Source organism: Zingiber officinale, chromosome 7A (genome assembly GCF_018446385.1).
Source record: "Zingiber officinale cultivar Zhangliang chromosome 7A, Zo_v1.1, whole genome shotgun sequence".
Taxonomy (NCBI): domain Eukaryota; kingdom Viridiplantae; phylum Streptophyta; class Magnoliopsida; order Zingiberales; family Zingiberaceae; genus Zingiber; species Zingiber officinale.
Window position 1 is genome coordinate 6549699 of NC_055998.1, and position 22486 is coordinate 6572184.

General features: G+C 37.1%; 1 protein-coding gene and 1 non-coding gene across 2 annotated transcripts; both read left to right on the forward strand.

The window, feature by feature from the left end:
• The first annotated feature begins 3741 nt into the window (after positions 1-3741).
• On the forward strand, positions 3742-3847 carry LOC122003099. The gene has a single exon (XR_006117772.1). It is a non-coding gene; the product is annotated as a small nucleolar RNA R71 (small nucleolar RNA).
• Positions 3848-19686: 15839 nt separating this feature from the next.
• LOC122000843 (7-deoxyloganetin glucosyltransferase-like) lies at positions 19687-21391 on the forward strand. Its single transcript, XM_042555314.1, has 2 exons — positions 19687-20294; positions 20386-21391. The coding sequence occupies exons 1-2, from the start codon at positions 19781-19783 to the stop codon at positions 21315-21317; spliced, it is 1446 nt and encodes a 481-aa protein (XP_042411248.1). The 5' UTR covers positions 19687-19780; the 3' UTR covers positions 21318-21391.
• Positions 21392-22486: the final 1095 nt, after the last annotated feature.

Consider the following 22486-nt stretch of genomic DNA (forward strand, 5'->3'; position numbering starts at 1 on the left):
CAATATAGCTCCATCTTCGGATCCAATCCTCACTCCCGGAGTCGAATTCGCCAAGATCTCCCTTTAGATCGCCCAAAAATCCTCCCAAGAATGGGGAAAATCCACCAAATCTTGCTTTCTCCCAAAGGGGAGAAGATCCCCTTTCAAATCTTCAAAGAGGCTTTAAATAGAGGGGGGCTTTCGGGCGCCACACGACCCCGAGGCATGGCCCTGTGAGGTTCACACGGCCAGAGCCTTTCCCCTCTCTGCCATCCATACACGGCCGTGTGGTGTACACGGCCGTGGACAACTCCCATCAAGACCTCCAAGCACGGCCGTGTAGATCCACACGGCCTGGACTGCCTCAGCTTCTGGAAACCTAACACTTTTAAGCGCTGGGAACCTTGCACGGCCGTGTGATGCACACGGCCAGGGCCTTCTTGGTCTCTGGAAGCCTTACACAGCCATGTAGATCCACACGGCCATGTAAGGATTGAACTCTGATTTGCTTCAAAACTTGGCACGGCCGTGTGACGTTCACACGGCCAGGCCAAGTTCCTTTTCTGTTTCTCCTGGTTGACCACACGGCCAGAGCACTCCACCCAGGCAGGGTCGTGTGTGGCACACGGCCAAGTGCTTTCTCCAATGCTTAGCTCATAAGTTTGTCCAAGAATGTAGAATCTTCACCAAATTCGACTCCTGTGTACAAAAAATGCACAAAAAGCATATCTCCGAACAAAAAGAGTAAATATGCTAAAAGAAAAGCTGGAAGTATAAAAATGCATAGATCAAGCAAGCTCAAAGTATGTAAATATGCATCAAAACATGCATAAAATTATATAAAATCTACGCACATCACACCCCCAGACTTAAACCTTTGCTTGTTCTCAAGCAAAATGCTGCAATCTAAATTCATATGTTCTACAACGCATTCATAAACCCTAATGTACTTTCCTAACTCTAACAAAGAGTTCCAATAACAAGCATAATCATGGAAACAAATCAAGTATGGCTCAAGCTTAAGTATCCTGTGCACAGTGTAAAAGTAACTCAAAAACCCTTCAAGTTTCAATCTATGTCCTAGTCAAGTCGTCATGAAATTTGAATTCCTAATGTTTCCGGTGAGAGATAAGTAACCAGTGATAGGCACTTACTTGCCACTCACTTGGTTCATATTTCTCAACTAACCCAAGGTCTCAAAGGTGTGCTCAATCTCAAGAAAAGCTAAGCAGTCATTTCCCCAGTAACCTAACTCGGTCTCAAAGGGGTGACTTGCTAGATTCCACTCATGACAACTATTTTTTATATCCCTTATTTTTTATTTTTTTTCATTGCTTTTCTTTTTCAATTTTTTTTTCATAAGTATTTGTATTGGGCAAATCTTATTTCACAAGTGTACTTTTAGCACAAATGTTGGGATATTTTGATTTTTCCAAATGAGCTTGCATGAGTTGAGCCTCATCCAGTAACCAAAATGAAGTTTGAAAAATCACCATGAAAACCAAGTACTAAGCAAACAAGATGAATCATGACTATTTCAATGATATCAACCATTCAAGCATCAAGTCAAAGTGTAGTGAAAGTGAGATTCTTAAGGTCAAGTCAAGACTAAAACTCATCTTCATATGATTCTTAGCTTGTTTCATGCTACCCAAGATAGAGAAAAGAAGTACATAAAGCTTACTACTAGCATCATTTACAACATCATGAATCTAGATAATGAACGTGCTAACATTTTATCTTGAAGATAAGAAAGCATAAAAAATGGAGTTTGATGTTCTCAAGATGTATGCCACAAAAAATCAAAACAAAATGCAAGACATAAGCAAAAACCAAAAACAAACAAAGAAAATCAAATGCATCCCCCTAGACTTAAACTTTTCATTGTCCCAATGAAAACTAAAAACAATGTGGAGGAGATTTTAAGAGAAGTTACCAAGTGATGAGCTCCAAATGGTTGACATTCATGATTTTAAAGATACTCCATCCAATACTCACATTCCTCCACAACTTTGAATTCTACAACAATAAGATAGACAAGAAAAATTAAGTAGAGGATACATGTTTATTATAAAGAGAGAACTAAACACATAAAAGAAAATAAGGGAAAGGAACTTGGGTTGCCTCCCAAGAAGCGCTTGTTTAAGGTCATTAGCTCAACCACCTCATTAGATTCATCTAAATCTTGCTCTTGGAGGGGTAAGATATTTTAGAACCCTCCTACCAAGGGCTCTTATTATGGAGAGAGCTTTCATCAAAGGAGCTATAAAGTAAAGTATAACTCTCTCCATATTCGTCTTCTTGGAAATTTTTTCAGGTGGTCGAAGACGGTTCAAATTGAGCTTCCAATTATTGGCCCATGTGAAATCTGCACATCCAAAAGAAAAACAAATCTCCCACAAGCATGTTATATAGTATAGAGCTAGAACCATATCAAGATAAGATGAATAAGTAATAAAAACTGAATCACATCCAATAAAGTCAATTATAGGTACCTCCATAAAGTTTTCCAAAAGATCACAAGAAATACTAACCTTACTTTGCTGAGAAATACCTGAAATTTCTAAACATGTAGATGTGACTTCCTCTGAATCAAATGATGGTTCTGGCTCTAGCTCAGGTGTTGATGATATCAATAATGGTGATTCTTGAGACTCTGCTAGCTCTGCATAAGTCCCTACACATTGTTCCACAACATGATCAATTCTTAAAACCTCTAAGGGTCGTGTTGACAAAGGTGGTGATCCTTGAGATGTTGCTTCCACAACACAGCTCCCTACACATTCTTCCATATCATCATCATCAACACATACATCAAAAAATAAACCAACATCTATGTCCTCAATAAGAGAATCAATAACAAGAGGATCAATTACTTCACTTGCAGTTTTAAGTTGATCTACCACATCACATTCATCATCTGAAAATTCAATGTCACTATAACACCTTATAAAATTTTGAGGTAGATCTGAAAACTTATTTACCACTGCATTATCAATAGAATCCTCATCTGAAAAATCTTCATCTTCATATATATTCAAAAATCTGCACTCAACCATATTAGTGTCATAGGATTTGCCGAAGTCTTTATTTTCATTGACCCCCACTAACCTTTGTGGAAAAGGAACCCTTAGTGAAGGTCCTGGGAAAGACTAAACTTCCTTTTTCCCAAATTCCCTTTGAGCTTTTGGAGGAGGTCCAACTTGCTTATCTAATGTTGGTGTGATTAATCGTTGAGGGAAAGGTACTTGTGGCCGTTGGGAACTTCCTAGAGAAATGGAACTGAGTTCTTGTGATCTTCTATTATTCTTCTCCTCAATTCTAAACATGTCATTCTTCAAAAGTTCTTCATGATTTTTTCCATTTCTCAACCCAACATCATCACACTTTTCATTAGATCTTGACTGTGTAGGAGGGGGATCTTCTTTAAACCATTTTGAAACAATACTATCAAGATTTTCCCCCAAATGTTTGAACTCCTCACTCTGTGACTTGTGAATTTCAACATTTTTAGGTGGTTGAACTTCATTTTGTTTGACAGACTCTCTTACATTTATGGCTTGCACTTCTTGAATATCTGAGGGAAATTCCATCCAACTTTTGTTCTACCATTCATGGAGGTTCAATGTCACTTGATCAATTAATGAATAAGCTTCATCTACACTTTTGTCCATAAAAGAACCTCCAGCTGATGAATCCAATAAACTCTTGTCTGCGAAAGAAATTCCCCCATAGAATATGTGCAAAATCAACCATTTTTCAAAACCATGATGAGGGCATTGTCTTTGAAGACTCTTGAATCTATCCCATGCTTCAAATAATGATTCTCCATATGCCTGAGCAAAATTTGTTATGCAATTCCTCATATACATTGTTCTACTTGGAGGGGAAAAATGATTCAGAAATTGCTTTTCCAATTGTTCCCAACTTGTGATGCTTTGAGGACAGAGAGAATATAGCCAAGTCCTTGCTTTATCCTTGATACTGAAAGGAAATGCCATCAATCGAACTACATCTGCTGATACTCCTTCATATTTCACCAAATCACAAATCTCTAAAAATGTTTCAAGATGTAGATAAGGACTTTCTGATACTTCTCCTCCAAATTTGTGACCTTGTATCATGAAAATTATCTCTGGGTCTAGTTGGAAACTTTCTGCTTCAATTTGAGGTTGCACAATGGGAGATAAAAATCTTGCAGAAAAGGGTATAGAAAGATTTCTCATGGGCCTGCTTGACATGTTAGTGCTCATGGATATTCAAAAAGAAGAAAAAAAATTATCAAGAATCAAAGACAAGAAATAAAATGTAATATGAAAAACAAGAAAGAAAATGCAAAATTTAAATTACAAGAAAGAAAGTGCATAATGAAAACAAGAAAGAAAAGACAAAAGGAAAAAGAAAAATGTCTAGAATAATTCATATGCTAATCAACTAACAAGATATGTTTACAAAAGAAAAGCAGAGAAAAATTTAAAGAAAAAGAAGAACAAAGAAAAGCTAGACTAGAATGCTAGAAATCAAGAATGCAGAATTAGAATAGCAACAAGAAAAATTTACAAAAAGTAGAAAAGAAAACAAGAAAAATAGAATTCTAAAGATTAGTTACAATTATACTAATGATAAAGAAAGAAAAGTTATGTTTAGTCTAATTCAATTGATAATCTCTAATGTTATAGCGCAGTCCCCAGCAACGGCACCAAAAACTTGTCACGTTCCGCAAGTGTATGGAAATGTCGCAAGTAATATAAAAGATTATCGTATCCACAGGGACTGGAATAAGCACTAGAAATATCTCAAAGCGAATTAGCTAAACAACTAATCAATTGGTTTCAAATGCTAAGGATGAAAAATAAATCTAAAATGAAAGATTAACAAACAAGAGTTTGGGGTTTGAATTATGATAAAGGGAGGTTCTAGGAGTTTTGGTTTCTTTGTAAGATCTCTTGAATGTATATGGTTTACCAATTCTTATTTCTCAATTGTCTAATATTTGTAGAAGGTTGCCGGTTCTCTCTTGCAATAGATAATCGGCTTAGGATTGAAAAATATACTTAAATGTGATCAATTAGATATGATCCTACGTTGTCCTTACACAGGATTGCACCTATTACTATGCTTCCCTCGGATATCAACATAGAAGTTCATAGCTTCTTAACCCATAAAGATACAAGGATTGAATCATAAAATCTATCCTACCCTCTTGAATATTCTCATTTCCCCTTCAAGGTTATCCCTCAAACGTCCTTACACGGGCTTGCACCTGTCACATGGATCCCTCGGAAAATCGAGTGAGGGTTAATCTCTACAAAGTTTATAAGATATTCAAACAATCAATCAAGAATGAGAATTAAGCCCTAATCACAATTAATCATTCAAGATCCAATCGATACAAACTAGGCAACATTATAGAAACAAAGAAATGACAAATCCACAAGAGTTTACATCAATTGATCTCACAAATACTCCCTCCATCCTAGAACAAAAAGATCTACTCCATAAAACGAAGAAAGAAAACCAAAGATAAGAAGATTACAAGCATTTCTTCAATCCCAATCTAAGAAGAGGGAGAAAGAAAACTTATCTACAATATAGCTCCATCTTCGGATCCAATCCTCACTCCCGGAGTCGAATTCGCCAAGATCTCCCTTTAGATCGCCCAAAAATCCTCCCAAGAATGGGGGGAATCCACCAAATCTTGCTTTCTCCCAAAGGGGAGAAGATCCCCTTTCAAATCTTCAAAGAGGCTTTAAATAGAGGGGGCTTTCGGGCGCCACACGACCCCGAGGCATGGCCCTGTGAGGTTCACACGGCCAGAGTCTTTCCCCTCTCTGCCATCCATACACGGCCGTGTGGTGTACACGGCCGTGGACAACTCCCATCAAGACCTCCAAGCACGGCCGTGTAGATCCATACGGCCTAGACTGCCTCAGCTTCTGGAAACCTGGCACGGCCGTATGGTGCACACGGCCAGAACACTTTTAAGCGCTGAGAACCTTGCACGGCTGTGTGATGCACACGGCCATGCTTCAAAACTTGGCACGGTCGTGTGACGTTCACACGGCCAGGCCAAGTTCCTTATCTGTTTCTCCTGGTTGACCACACAGCCAGAGCACTCCACCCAGGCAGGGCCGTGTGTGGCACACGGCCAAGTGCTTTCTCCAATGCTTAGCTCATAAGTTTGTCCAAGAATGTAGAATCTTAACCAAATTCGACTCTTGTGTACAAAAAATGCACAAAAAGTCGATCTCAGAACAAAAAGAGTAAATATTCTAAAAGAAAAGCTGGAAGTATAAAAATGCATAGATCAAGCAAGCTCAAAGTATGTAAATGTGCGTCAAAACATGCATAAAAGTATATAAAATCTACGTACATCAGTTACCTCCAATCGATCGGCTGATCGATTCAAATTCACACTGCTCCTTCGTGTATAAACCTTGTGAATCGATTGACCGATCGATTGGGTGTACCCAATCGATCGGCTGATCGATCCAGGTTCACACTGTGCTCTTGCGCAAAGCAAGTGAATCGATCGCCCGATCGATCCAAGTTTATTCTGTGCTCTCGCGCAGAAGCTATCAATCGATCGACCGATCGATTGGTTTATTCCAATCGATCGGCTGATCGATACAGCAGTATTCTATTTAGTTTTGCGCCTCAATCGATTTACCAATCGATTACTTGCTGGTTCCCAACCAACACCTCATGCCAGATAAACGCATCCCTGGACTTTCTTGCCAAGACTCCGGTCCTCGACCTCCTTGGACTTCTCTTGCCTTACACCCGGTCTTCTGACCTGTAAGGACTTTCTCTTGCAAAACTTGCAACACACGTTAGATCCAAACGTATTAACCTAAACTTAAATAGTTGTCAACACATTAAAAACACTCAAGGCATGATTGCACCAACATACATAACTTGACACTGAACACATATTTTTTTATGTGCAGATGACACAACCTAACAATGAACACATTTGGATAAAATTGCATAGATGATATGACACAACAATGACAACATCAGGGTAAGTTGGGCAAGTGACGTAATCTGGCACTGAACACATATTTTTTTTAGTGCAAATAACATAATCTAGCAATGAACACATTTGAACAAAATTGCATAGATGACGTGAAACAACAATGACGACATCGGGACAAGTTGGAAAGGTGACTTGACTTGACAATTATAACATATGGACAATGATATATAGCTGACGTGACATTACAATGCACAAATCTAAATCATTGAATGATTCTCATTCTTATATCCATCGTCGGATCAAAATTTGTATTATTTTATATTCATATTTTTTTCCTATATAATGGCTTACTAGATATTGGTATAACACATATCATATCAACAATTTTTGTGAGATCATTCTCTTCTAATAAAATAGGTTCAACTCCATGACAAGTTTCATACTCATTTGAAGAAGATAAACACTTATGTTATGTTTACCTTCATATTTTACAAAATCCAATCATAGGAATCAACCAATTGAAAGATCAATTCTAGGCAAGAATTGAGAAAGAGTATCATGCATATCCCAATTTTGTGCATTATAACTGACCGCCAAGATCTTTCCAAAAAATAGAATGCTTCTTATGCTTAGTGCAGTATCCAAAAATGAAAGGTTACATACGACAAAATCGAACATTTGAATCTTAGTGGAGCATCTGAACAAGATATTGTAAATTACTATACTCATATTTATTTTAGACTATCTAAATTTTATAATCAAAGCCTAAGTTTATTAATAGTATTGCCTTCATAACTGATGTTCAATTATTTTCTTGCAATTAACTTGTGCCAGAAAGTTGTTAGAAGAAGATTTGAAATACATAAAGAGTTTTAAATTTGACCATACCTCAAATATTCTCAAAACATCAAAAAATTTGGCACTGGTAATATGGATACTGCAAGCATGAAGTCGCGACAACAAAATGCTAATGCTTGTTCATTTAAACATCAATTCTCCGAGAAAGAATTTCGTACATCTTCATCTTCTTGTGTCTCTACTTTTGATCTTAATATCACTTATTTAGATAGCAATGCTACTATTGGTGTAGTTAATACTAATGGTCAAACTTAGATTTTGATGAATAATAAATAGATTAAAGTTAGATATTATATTTGTCTAATTTATCTACCAAGTGTGTAGGACATAAACTTTATAAGTCCAGAGGACTGAAACACTAGGTTGAAGTCCAGCTAGATTGATAGTTAGCTTGAAGTTCAAATTGATTGAGATCTGACAGAAGGAAGTCTAGTTGGGTAAATAACTAGCTGAAGTCCAAATTGATTGAGATCTAGTAAGAAGTCCTGGTGGGTCAAGGGGCCTAACATCAAGGAACTCTATGATTGGTAAGTGGAGGTAAGCAACTAGAGGAGAGATCAAGTGAGGACGCAATCTCGGTCGAGGGAACAGTAGACGTCAATCCGACCTAGAGTTTCAGCAAAACTAAAATTCAGGATCGGATAGTCCGGAGACTGCCAAATATTACTCTTCTTTTCATATTATTACTTGTTAACCTAACCTTATGTTGCAAGAAAGCAAAAGGATGAAAAAGGGGCTCTGAGTGCCCAGACCTTGTCCAAGCGTCTGGAGGTCTAAGTGACCGGAGTTGCTCCAAGCACCCGGACAAGTGGATAAGGCACTCGAGCAATGGGCTGAGGTGGTGCTCACTAGTTGGCCAGCACACATCAGGTCTGGGCGTCCGGAGGTGGATAAAGCTTGCAGGATAAACTTTCGACGAGGTGTAACCATGTCAGCACACTCCAGGCACCTGCAGTGGTTCCAGGCATCTGGAGATGTCTTATAGAAAGGCATTTGAGCAGCAGCTTTATAACATCAATTCAATGACTTTTGCTCTTGCGCATTGCTTTGAAAAGGCTCCAACGATACTTAAAGGTTGCTCCGACAACCGACGATCAATTGTTCCTCTACTTCTGATTTTGTTATCCGTAATATTTACTTTATAGTTCTTGTACTCAAATTTTGTAAATCTTTGGGAACTGACAGTGATTGCCTAACAAAAACACTCACCGAGTGTGGGACTTGGAGTAGGAGTTGTCGAAGGCTCCGAACTAAGTAAATTGAACTTATGTTAGTGCTTGCTTCTTTGTGTTCTTCTTTCCTTTGTTTATTTTCTGCTGCTATTCTCGTTAAGATTGAAAAACGGTGAACATTATTCACCCCCTCCTTGATGGTTCTCGTAAAACCTAAGCCGCATGAATTCTAGACATGAATTCTAGACAATCAAAATAAGAATTCGAATAGGAAAAACAAGAACATATGAGCATGGATCTTCGTTTCATCGAGAACACAGCATAAGGAAATAAATAATACATAAACATAATGACAAAGAACCTAATTGAAGAACCATATCTTTGTCCTTTAACGTCATCAAGAAGATCCTGTGGAAGAAGAAGTTGCAGAAGGAAAAGGTAGGTCTTCCGGAGGAGTTAGGGTTGACGGCGCCGAATTCTCTTCGTCAATGGGGAACGAAGAGGCATCTCAAGATTGCCCTAATCATCTCGGGACCAACCCATTATATATTGCACATCTATTATCAGCCCATCGATGATAATAGATGTGAGACTATAAATCCATATATACTAAACATCTATTATCAGTAAATAGATGATAATAGATGCGGGACTATAGGTTCTACACATATGAGATCCACATCCAATTACCCGAAATCCACTAGACATAAGTTAGATCACTTTAAAGGGTTCGGATCGTATTCACGTGTGTAACTTACAAATAAGCCCACCTAATAGGGATAATTATATCCAACAATCTCCCACTTGGGCTATATGTGAGTTGTATATAAAATACAAGTAAAACTTTAGTTGATATCAAATTTTATTAGTACAAAATACCCCTGTAAACAATCTGGTCCATTAACTTTATTGGTATAAGACTAAAGATGTCATAGTTACTATATATGATCGTAACAAGTCCCAACAGTAATCACAATACCAATATCATTAATGACATAGATCAAGATATGGATGTGTAGAGTGGAAATTACATGAAATGTGATCAATACATATCAATTTCTAACTGGTCCTAAGATGACCTCAAAAGATGTCAGATCATATTTGCAAAATACTTAATACTAAATTGCAATAGCAAATCATGATCCAAACTGTATGATTCCAAAATGAATCTATATCATATTTACTAACATCAAATGCTAAACAGCAACAGTAAATGATGATATCATAGTCAGAGTGTCAAACAAACATATAAATTTCTATTAATGTTTGAACTTTAAGTACGTACAATAATCAAAACAAAATATTTATCTTTATTATTAAATATAGAGCAATAAAATAAATACAAACTCCCACTAGATGAGTTTTTCTTCCGTAAGAAGGACTCCCATATCCACAACATGCGTATGAAACACCTTAGGCACCAAACGTTTGGTGAGTGGATCGGCCAATATGGAATCTGTGCTGATGTGCTCTACCATAATCTGACAACTCTAAACTCTTTCTTTAACCGCTAAAACTTGATGTCAATGTGCTTGCACTTCGATGAACTACGGTTGTTCTTGGCATAAAGTTCTGCGACTTTATTATCACAATAGATCCTCAGTGGCCTGTCAATGCCATCAACAATCTGTAATCCTGTGATGAATTTCCGCAGCCAAATCCCATGATTGGATGCTTCGTAGCATGCTACTAACTATGCCTCCATAGTAAAAGCGGCTATTAGCGTCTGCTTGACTCTCTTCCAAGATATAGCCCCTTCAGCAAGCATGAAGATATAGCCCAAAGTGGATCTCCTGCTATCCAAGCATCCAGCAAAATCATAGTCTGAATATCCAATCACCTCTGTGATCTGATCTCTGATACGTGAGCGTATGTCCTTTAGTTCTTTGCAAATACTGCATCACTCTATTTATCGCTTTCTAGTGTGACAGTCCTGGGTTATTAACATATCTGCCTAACATCCCCACTATAAATGTTATATCTGGTCGAGTAAAAATTTATGCATACATGAGACTTCCCACTACTGACGCATATGGGAATTGCTCCATCTCCTTTATTTTAAGTTCAAGCCGTGGACACTGTTGCAATCTGAACTTGTCACCTCTTGACACAGGTGTGTCACTGGGGTGTACAGTTCTGCATACCATACCTTATAAGCAACTTTTCAATATAGGCATGTTGTGAAAGTCTAAGAATGTCTCTTGAACAATTACGATAGATCTGTATGCCTAAAACAAAGGATTCGTCACCAAGATCTTTCATTTCAAAATTACTAGATAGAAATGACTTGGTTTGATGCAGCATACCCTTATTATTGCTCATAAGCAATATATCGTCCACATACAAAACAAGTATAATAAACTTTCTCCCACTGAACTTGACATATATGTACTGATCAATAAGGTTCTCTTTAAATCCAAATGAGATAACCACTTGATCAAATTTTCGATACCATTTACGAGATGTCTGTTTTAAACCATAAATGAACTTCTTTAATCTACATACTAGGTGCTTTGAGTCGTTAGACTCAAAGTTCTTTGGTTGCACCCCATATATAGACTCCTCTATGTCTCCATTGAGGAATGTAGTCTTTACGTCCATTTGATGTAGCTCCAAATCATAATGAGCCACAAGTGCCATGATTACCCTAAGGGAGTCTTTCATCGACACAGATGAGAAAGTCTCCATATAATCAATGTTTTCTTTCTGAGTGAATCCTTTGGCAACAAGATGAGCCTTATACTTTTCGACATTGCCCCTTGAATCCCGCTTGGTTTTAAATATCCATTTACAACTAACGGGCTTCTTTCCTTCAAGCAATTTGATAAGTTCCCAAACGTCATTGTCTGCCATAAACTTCAACTCTTCTTACATGGTGTTAATCCACCTTTTGGGATTAGAGTATTGTTTGACTTTTTGGAAAGATGTAGGATCACCTTCCAACCCTATGTCAAAGTCATGCTCTTGGAGATAAACATAATCACGAGAATTCGTGCTTCTCCATTCCCTTGTGGATCGCCTTAAAGGCACTTGTATTTGAGGTGGTTGAGGTACTTGCTCATCAATATGAGGCAATACTTCAATTTCAATGGCAGGTTCCTCCAATTGCCTTGGAGATGTCGTAGGAATATCTTGGTTCACTATACTTACTGGATGTGTGATACCCATAATGTACGGTATGGTAACTATACCGCTACTGATCACACTAGTAGTAACCACAGGAGGATTGTCATCGCATTCCTCAAAAGATATTTTCCTGATTTTATCACTCCCACTGTCCTCAATGAACTTGGCATTTCTCGTTTCGAAGAAGGATCTATTAGAGGGATCATAAAATTTATACCCTTTTGATTTCTCAGAGTATCCTATAAAATTACAGCTAATTGTTCTTGAGTCCAGTTTCCTTTCATTAGGCTTGTAAGGCCTAGCTTCAGTTGGACAACCCCAGACGTATAAGTGTCTAATGCTAGGTTTCTTACCCGTCCACATCTCGAATGAAGTTTTAGTTACTGCCTTACTAGGTACTCTATTGAGTAGGTAAACTGCAATCTTGAGTGTTTCACCCCACAAGAAATCTGGTAGAGAAGTGAAAGTCATTATACTTCTTACCATGTCTTTTAGGGTTCGATTGCGACGCTCAGCTACACCATTCTAACTGGGCGTACCAGGCATGGTATACTGAAGCACAATTCCACACTCAGCAAGGTAATTCGTAAAAAGTCCTGGACGTTGTTCACTTGATCCATCATATCGACTATAATATTCACCTTCACGGTCAGATCGAACAGCTTTAATTTTCTTACCTTGTTGAAGTTCAACTTCGGCTTTGAAAATTTTGAACATGTCCAAAGATTGTGATTTCTCATGAATAAGATACAGATAGCCAAATCTGGAATAGTCGTCTATGAAGCTAATAAAATATGTGTGTCCATTCCAAGATGCCTTAGGGAATGATCCACAAATATCCGTATATATTAACTCCAAAACATCACTACAATGGCTAGCCCCCTTATTCCTTTTGTTAGTGGTATTCCCCTTGATACACTCTATGCAAACATCAAAGTCTGACAAGTTAAGGGAATCGAGAATTTCATGTGACACTAACTTTTCTAGGCGTTGTTTGGATATATGTCCTAAACGCCTATGCCATAACATGAAAGAATTCTCATCGATTAATTTGTGTTTTGTACCTATACTATGCATTATTACGTTGTCAACCGTAGGAGTAAAGGTGTTCAATTTATAAAGCTTATCAACCAAGGAACCATTGCCAACCAACACTGAATTAAAGAAAATACTGAAAATTTCATATCTAAATGAACAAGAATAACTTGATTTGTCCAAACAAGAAATTGAAATTAAATTCCGTAGAAAAGATGGTACAAAAAATATATTTTCTAAATCCAGAAAAGCATTGGTTCCTAAACAAATCCTAAAAACACCAATCGACTCAACTTTAGCCTTCTTTCCATTTCCTGTATAGATGTATTTTTCACCATCAAGCGGAAGTCAGCTCTTGAGACAACCTTGCATAGTGACACTTATGTGAGTAGTAGCACCGATATTTATCCACCAAGTGTCAGTGGGTACTATAGCTAAATTAACTTCCGAACTAACAAAATTTTAAAAACTCCCAGAATCTACAGTCTGCTTTCCTTTTCCTTTATTGATCCTCTTTCTCTTCTTTCTTGAACCTTGAGATCTAGATGCTAGGTGAGCACTTTCAAGTGTCTCAAGCCTCAGTTTCTCCCTTATGTTTCCTTTTCTAGTATATCGCATGTTTACCAACTTCGTAAGAAGTGTGGTAATCTCGACCTTTTCATTTGACGTGAATCGGTCTGCTAATTGGTCTAGAAAACTCCTAGCATCTCCTCCCTCAGTTATAAAGCCCTTTATTGGTGCCGGTATGAAAAGCTTCATGATACTCAGACACATGCGATTTGATTTCTCCCACAGCTGAAATTTAGCCCTCTGCTCTATAGTGCTAGCACTGGTCAAAGGTGCGGGGGCGATCATTCTTTAATGCATAGTCTAAGTCCATGTAGCCTAAGACTACGGTTACGTATTTTTTCCATTCAGCAAAATTCGAACCAGTTAGTGTTGGGATGTTGTTAATGCTGGCAGTTACAGATTGCACTGAAATTAAAGAGAAAATTTATTTAAACTCACGATTTAACTAAAGCCAAGAACATATAAGTAATATAAAATTATGCAAATAAAATAAAATTTTAAATGCATATGAATGAGCTCTTTATAAGATACCAAGTACAACATAATGTGTCTTCCTTTGGACCGACACATTATTTGTTAGTGATACTCTCTAATATAACTCAAACTTTAATTGACCACACAATGTGTCTTCCTTTGGGCCGACCCATTGTGCGCATAATATAATACTTTATATGAGTTATATTTTGGTCCATAGCTTACAACAACCTTAATCGGCTACATGATATGTCTTCCTTTGGACCGACATATTTTGTGCATGATTTGAACAAAATAATATTTTGTTCTATAGTTGTAAGCTAACTTATGCATATATCTGGCATAAAAGTAACCTTTCTTTGGGTCAATTACTTTTAGCATAGATATACGTCTATCAACACAAAATGCACTAAACCTACCTAAGGTGTCTTCCTTTGAGCCGACACATTAGTTCAACTTATTAGTACGTTGTGTAGATAGACTCAAGAAAATACTAGGAATTTAATTCGAACAGAAATTACTTAATCAGCCTTAATAACATAAAATTAGATTTATTAATCGATTGATACCTTATGATAATCAATTGGTGTGATCCAATCGATTATCTTAATCGATTCGAAAGTCTACTATATGCGATTACATAATTATATATAGAACCTTCGTTTAAGAAGTTAAACTTCTTTTAAGTTCTATAAATTAAATAGTATTATTTAATACTATTTAACCCCTTAATTATCCATTATTCATGCATTAAAAAAAAAATTATTATCTTTTTCTTTTCTTTTACTGTTTCAACGTGAAACACTTTTTTTTTAAATTGAAACAGTAAGTAATGTTTCAGAGAAATTTTAATCGAGAGAAAAAAACTTTTTTTTTTTTAAATTACATGAAACAATAACGCATTGTTTCACGATTAATTGAATGAAACAGTACATATTCTTTCACGATTAATTGAATGAAATCGTTACCTACTGTTTCTTTAATGGATCAATAAGGAATTTAATTGATTGAGACTTATGGTTTAAACTTAACTGACTTAAAAATTATCGTAGTCACAAGTTTAAGGCTGAGAAATTATTTAAAAAAAAATTTTAATCAATTTTTATCGATTCTGTTCGATGTTTTAGACTTGGTAATCGATTAGTCGATCAAACTAATCTATTAAACCAATGATATATGGAAGATCAAGCTTTTCCTAGATTTTCTATACAAAAGATTTCAACGATCAAATAATTATATTATACTAGGAAAACTTAATGTAGTATACAAACAATAAATCAACGAAAAATTTAAACTTTATTGTCAATGAAAACGACGAAATAGAAACTTGGCTCTGATACCAATTAATGGTTCTCGTAAAACTTAAGCCGCATGAATTCTAGACAATCAAAATAAGAATTTGAATAGGAAAAACAAGAACATATAAGCATGGATCTTCGTTTCATCGAGAACACGACATAAGGAAGTAAATAATACATAAACATAATGACAAAGAAACTGATTGAAGCATCATATCTTTGTCCTTTAGCGTTGTCAAGAAGATCCTGTGGAAGAAAAAGCAGCAGAAGGAAAAGGTAGGTCTTCCGGAGGAGTTATGGTTGACGGCGTCGAATTCTCTTCGTCAATGGGGAACGAAGAGATGTCTTAAGATTGCCTTAATCCTCTGGAGACCAACCCATTATATAGTGCACATCTATTATCAACTCATCAATGATAATAGATGTGAAACTATAAATCCATATATACAAAACATTTATTATCGACAAATAGATGATAATAGATAAGGGACTATAGGTTATATATATATGAGATTCACATGCAATTATCCGAAACCCACTAGACATAAGTTAGATCACCTTAAAGGGTTCAGATCATATTCACGTGTGCAACTTACAAATAAGTTCACCTAATAAGGATAATTATATCGAACATTCCCTCCTCTAGTGTCTTTTTGATCTAATAGCTACTTCTAATAAACACCTCTTAGGGTGCGTTTGGTTGGGGGTTATCATTGATAACCTTGGTAGGTTATCAATAAAAATCTTGTTTGGTTTAGGTAATAAGTGATTCCCGGTAATAAACAATTCCCGCCACGTCAGCAATGTCGGCATGCAACCCGGAATTGTATTACCTCATAAATCTAAGGTTTTTGACGATGCCTGGGTTATCAATTTGTTTATTCCAAAATTACCCTCCATTCTCAATTTCACCAATTTCCTACGCGAGGCATACGCGCTCCCGCAGGAGCTCGCCGTCAGCCTTCGAGCACACCCGAAGCTGCGACCGTGGCTCCTGTTGGTGGCGCGGAACGGCACACGGCGGCGTGGGCGAAGCAGACCAAAGCCAAATCCACCATTAGTGGTGGACGGTATGGCAAAAATCTCTACTGCCGCCCCTTGGATCTCCCCGCCTCTGCGTGGCCGCCCTTAGGAAAGCCACCTGCTCAACCGCAACAGCCACCGGCCTTTACAGGGTCCGGCATGCGTGCCGTCTTCCTCCACATCGCAGGAGTCCGAAAGGAGTCCGCCGGCACCGGAGTCTTTCTTCCGCGCACTGCCGGAAACAAATTCGAACCGAAGAAAAAGTCAGGTACACCGTCTTCCATCGATTGCCAGAATCCTTCCCATGGATCTGGTATCTTCCACAATCTGTATTCCTTTTTTTGTTTTTTCTCGTATGATTCAATTTGCTGGCCAATAAGCCCTCATACTATTCCTTGTCCTTTGCGTGTAAAGCTTTCGCGATTTTTCCGTTTTTCATTTGTTTTTTTCAACCTTTTCCTATCGTTATTCCTACTCTGCGCAGGCTGTTCCACCGTTTTGGTGCCCGACAGAGTGGTACAGGCGTTAAATCTGAACCTCGACGAATTCGCAGCTCAACCACGATTCCCCGGTGGCTTTGTTCTCAGCCATGGTGATTCTTCCACTGCGTTCCTTTTGTCAATCCGATCTGTTTTCTTGGTTTTTTTGGTCACGGGAGAGAAGAGATAAAAAGTTTTTATTCAATTAAATTAATTCAAAAGTTAAAGGATAAATTAGTAAATGTAAATCTAAGTGATTGTATAACCTAAGTTGAACCAAACACCTAATAGGTTATGTTTTATTCCTCATAACCTTGGTTATGTGATTACCTGGTAATCACATAACTAAGGTTATACATGATAACTTGAACCAAACACCCCCTTAGGGTGAAGAAAGTACAAATGAAGAAAAAATGATGAACAAATTGTAAAGGTAATTAATATTAATACTCAACTTGCTGAGGCAATGAATGCAAGTACGATTGCTACTACAAAAATGACAGATACTATGATTTACAAAAAAGAAACTAAAATTTTGTTAAAAAATTTGAACTCGATCTCTAATTCGACGATGCATGAATATATTCGCAATGAACAAATTAAAATTATACAAAAGAGAATGCAAATCCAGATATCTTATCCAATTGCACATCAAGGAGAAGGATCTCTAATATATATAGAGAGAAGGATCACAACTCAATCAATATCAAGATGAAGATTAAGAATCTCATAATCCTCTGAATGATTTCAGCCAATTTTACAATTATTTAACTACAATGGTGAGTTATTTTATCGAATATTAGTATAATATTATTAAAGTAATTTTAATTTTATGTGTGCTTTATTAGTATCTTTTTATTTGTAGTTGTTTGCTAGGTTTAGTGTTACTCATATCAATGTAATGGGTGATATTTACATTTATGCATATCAAAATTTTTATTATTTTATTAATTTTTTTAAAAAATAGTGATATAATTTATAAATGTAATTATAATTACAATATATTAAATACATTAAACATAAAAATTTTAATAAATTAAATCAGTACAAATATGTATAATAAAATTAAAATATGCTAATAAATACAATTAATTTAAATTTATAATAAATAATTAATATTACTTTAATTAACAAGATAGAGAAAATAATAATTATAAAATAATTTGTATTTATGATATTTAATAATATATATTACATTTTATTTTATTAATTGTATAATATTATAAGATTAGAAAAAAATGGCCCTCCCCGCACCAAAGATGGTGCGGGGTGCGGGAGTTTGATGTATGAGTTGGATTAGTTTATTTCTATACCATATTTGATGTATTAGTGTATTAGTTGAAGTTGTTCTCAATTATTCAATTTATAGTCACTTTTTTTTTTCTTTTGTGCCTTCCTTCAGGGTAATTTCAATTTTAAAATACTTTAAAGGCACCTTTTTTTTTCCTTCTTTTGTATACACTTTATTGATTTTTTTATATCTGAATTAAACTGGTGTAAACAAACTGTGGAAAAGACTGAAGACCTCATGGCCGCTTCAACATGAGCTTGCGGTCCACTTGCAGTTGTGATTAGACGGTCAGTTTGGCCTCTTAGCTATGATTTTGACCAATTCAATATTTTAGCTGTGATTTTGCACTAATTAAATTGTTAAACTGTGATTTCATGGTCTTCTAGCCACAATTTGATGATCACTCGATCACCTCCAAGTTAATCCTGGATTAACTTTATTTTTCTTAGTTGTGATTTTAAAGCCACCTATTTTAGCGCCCGTCGATCAAGACAAGTCAAGTCGCGATAAAGTCACAAACTGGCTGTGCGGTATTTTTTTTTTTGAAATATGATTTTTCATCCACTTGGTTCAAGTAAAAGGATTAATAAAAATTATGTTAAATATATATATAATTTTATAAATATTAAAATCCTTTTTTTAAGTTGAGTGTACGATTTAATATTTGTCCTGTAGAAAGAGAAATTAAAGTTGTCTAATTGCTCCAGAGACATGCTGCTCCCACGTGCCGTCCCATCACATCGATATTCAGCTCCGTGCCGAACCAGGCAATTCGCGAAGCCATCACATGGACACGCCTTGCATGTTAGGCAATGAGATGCGTTCCCGAACAAAATGGAAGAGAGATTAACAAGTCGGGTTTAAAAAATCCAACCCAGTTTTTAAATTTGTGATGATAGATAAGACAGAGAACAACAAAAATGCTGGAAAAAGCCTCTGCTGTGGATGCCCTGACGTAACTATTATTATGTTTTGAATAATCATCCGTCCAGTCGTCTTACTAACTCTCACTTAATTAGTCAATTAAATAGGATTCCAATCATCTATTATTTATTCTTATGCAAAGGCACATGATAGTTTATTCCAATCCGTCCAATTCACTGCTAATTAAAAATAAATAAATTAGTTAATTATTAATTATTCGATGGTAAATTTTTTTATTAAAATAGTTATTTAATTATTTTTAAAATAGAGTATTAAATATTCGATAGTTTTTTACCATCAACCTGTCAATCCGAGTAAGTAACACTAGTTTTGTTTGAACTCGAACAGCAAATAGCCGTATATCACCGTTATATTTGGTTAAATTCAGGATATATATATATATACCAAAATCGAACGCCTTGGAAGATAATTAAAATAAGCGGCCTTAAAAATTTTTGGCCATTATCTTTTACCTTCAATTTCAGTGCACAGGCACAGCTTTTATAGTGCTCCCAGGACCCAGATAATACCATAAGAAGCTTGAATCGGCCGTCCTGTCCGAGAAAATTAAGATGGGGAGCTCAACCAAAACTCATCTTCTGTGCATGGCTCTCCCCTTCCAAGGCCACATCAACTCCATGCTCAACCTGGCCAAAGTTCTCCACTTCAAGGGCTTCTTCATAACCTTCGTCAATACCGAGTACGCCCACCAGCAACTTCTCAAACATGACGGATCACTCTCCGCTCTCGACGGCCTCCCTGACTTCCGCTTCGCCAGCATCTCCGATGGCCTCTCGCACCCCGACGACGGCGACGAATACAGAGAAGACGTTAGAAAAATCATTCTTGCCAGCCAAAAGAACTGCCCTGCTTCTTTCCTCAGGCTTATAACCGCGCTGAACGATCCGAGCTCCGGTGTGCCACCTGTAAGATGCGTGATCTCAGATTCCTTCGTCAGCTTCACCCTCAACGCCACCACCAAATTGGGGATCCCTAATGTCTTCTACTGCACAGTGTCCGTGTGTGGCTTCACGGACTTCTACTACTGCAAGGACTTGATCGAGAGGGGCCTCGTCCCATTGAAAAGTAAGTATAACTTTAAAAAATTGATATATATATATATACTAACTTGTCATATATAGAGGGTGAGCTCATGCATCGAATTGGTTAATATTAGGTGAAGACGATCTTACAAATGGGCATCTGGACACTATCATTGATTGGATACCAGGAATGATAACAGTTCGCATGAGAGAATTGACTAGTTTCTTGCGAACCACCGACCGAGACGAAGTATTGCTCAACTTTGTCATGGATGGAGTGCATGCATCTCCCCAAGCCACAGCGATCATCTTCAACACTTTTTCTGAATTAGAATCACCATTGCTCAGCGCATGTTCATCGATGCTACCGCCAGTGTTCGATATTGGCCCTATGTGCCTAGTTTCTCACTACATTCCCAATGACTCATCAGCCTCATCGCTCGGTGGACTAAACATGTGGAGAGAGGACTTGCGCTGCATGGAATGGTTAGACGAAAAGGAGTCAGGGTCCGTGTTGTATGTCAACTTTGGCAGCGTGGCAAACTTGACGAGCAAGCAGGCCGTGGAGTTCGGATGGGGTTTAGCTAACAGTGGATGCACGTTTCTTTGGGTTATTAGACCTGACCTTGTGGTGGGCGACGCGGCGTTGTTGCCACAGGAGTTCTCGGAGATGACCAAGGGAAGGAGCTTCATCACGAGCTGGTGCCCACAACAGAGGGTGTTGGCTCATGCTGCAATTGGAGGTTTCTTGACACACTGCGGATGGAATTCTACAACGGAAAGCATATGCTCAGGGGTCCCCATGATCTGTTGGCCTTTCTTTGCGGATCAGCAAATTAATTGTAGGTACATATGCTCTGTATGGGGCATTGGAATGGAGATTGATGAAGATGTAACTAGGGAGGAGGTGGAGCGGCTAATCAAGGAGCTGATGGAAGGGCAGAGGGGGAAGGAAATGAAGAGGAAGACAGTGGAGTGGAAAGAAAAAGCAGTTGAGGCAGCCAAACCTGGTGGTGGATCATGGAGAAATTTGGAAAAGTTTATCGAGGAGATAATTATGGAGTGAGATATGATGTTAAATGGAAAATCTTTCTAGTACTAGATTTCCTATATTGAATAAATACGTTACTTTTCTAGCTATTAGCTTTGCAGTTCTTAATTATCTTGACAAAGGATAGCAAAAGGCAGCTAGTTCTCACTATTAGCTGTTGGAAAGCACAATTGTTAGATCCCCGTAGAATTTATTATCAGTGCTACAACCTTTGTGTACCCCCTGTGAACTGTGGACGCCGATCCTTTCTAGTTTAGTTCTGAGTCTACTCTTTGGTGATATAAATCACATAAGCATATATAATTGTGAGTTGCAAAACTCTCACACATTATACCTTCAAACAAAGTTGCATTTCGTGGCAACGTCTTCCGAACAAACCGAATAAGGATTCATATTTTTATTTTAATAATTAGATAAATAATTTGAGGGAAAAAAACAAGTGAAGCCATGACATTGACGAGACCAAATAATAGCACCCCATGATTTGTTGGCGTGTTTTCTCGGATCAGCAAATCAATTGATAGATACATATGCTCTGTATGCCTCATACATTTGCCACATGTATGGGGCATGAAGGTGGAAAGAGAATAGAGGTAGAGCCGTGGAGGGATCGATGAAGGAGCTGATTGGAGAAGAAAGGAGATGAAAATTGAAAGAGAAAGCAATTGAGAAAAAATTGATAATTTCAATTAATTTTATTGATTATTTTTAGATAATTGATCCGGTCCTATAGAAATTCCAATCGATCATTAGGTTGGTAAACCTGGTGGAGGATCTTAGAGAAAAATTGAGAGCTGAGAAAAAAAAAGTTATTTACCTATAACTGGCATCAATTTTAATTGATCAATTCACGTTAGTTGTGCCTTCTGGGGGTTGATTATGCTAATTGAGCTTATTAATTCAATTGGTTTGGCTAGTTTGAGCAGTTTGGATAGTCAAGGTGAGTCAACTAGAACAAGTTAAGTTGATCAGTTTGAGTATACCTAATGAGTTGATTATCTCACTAAAACTCAAATTGGCCTTGATCATGTCTAAAATCGATGAAAATTGAACAAACGGTGTGCTGGCTTCAAGGGTGATCGCAAGAAAACCTTAAAGGAGAAAAACCTGCAAAATCAAGGAGTAGAGGAGGAAGAAGAAGCATTAGTAAGCAGGCCAAGGGATCTCTAACTCAGTCACTCCGA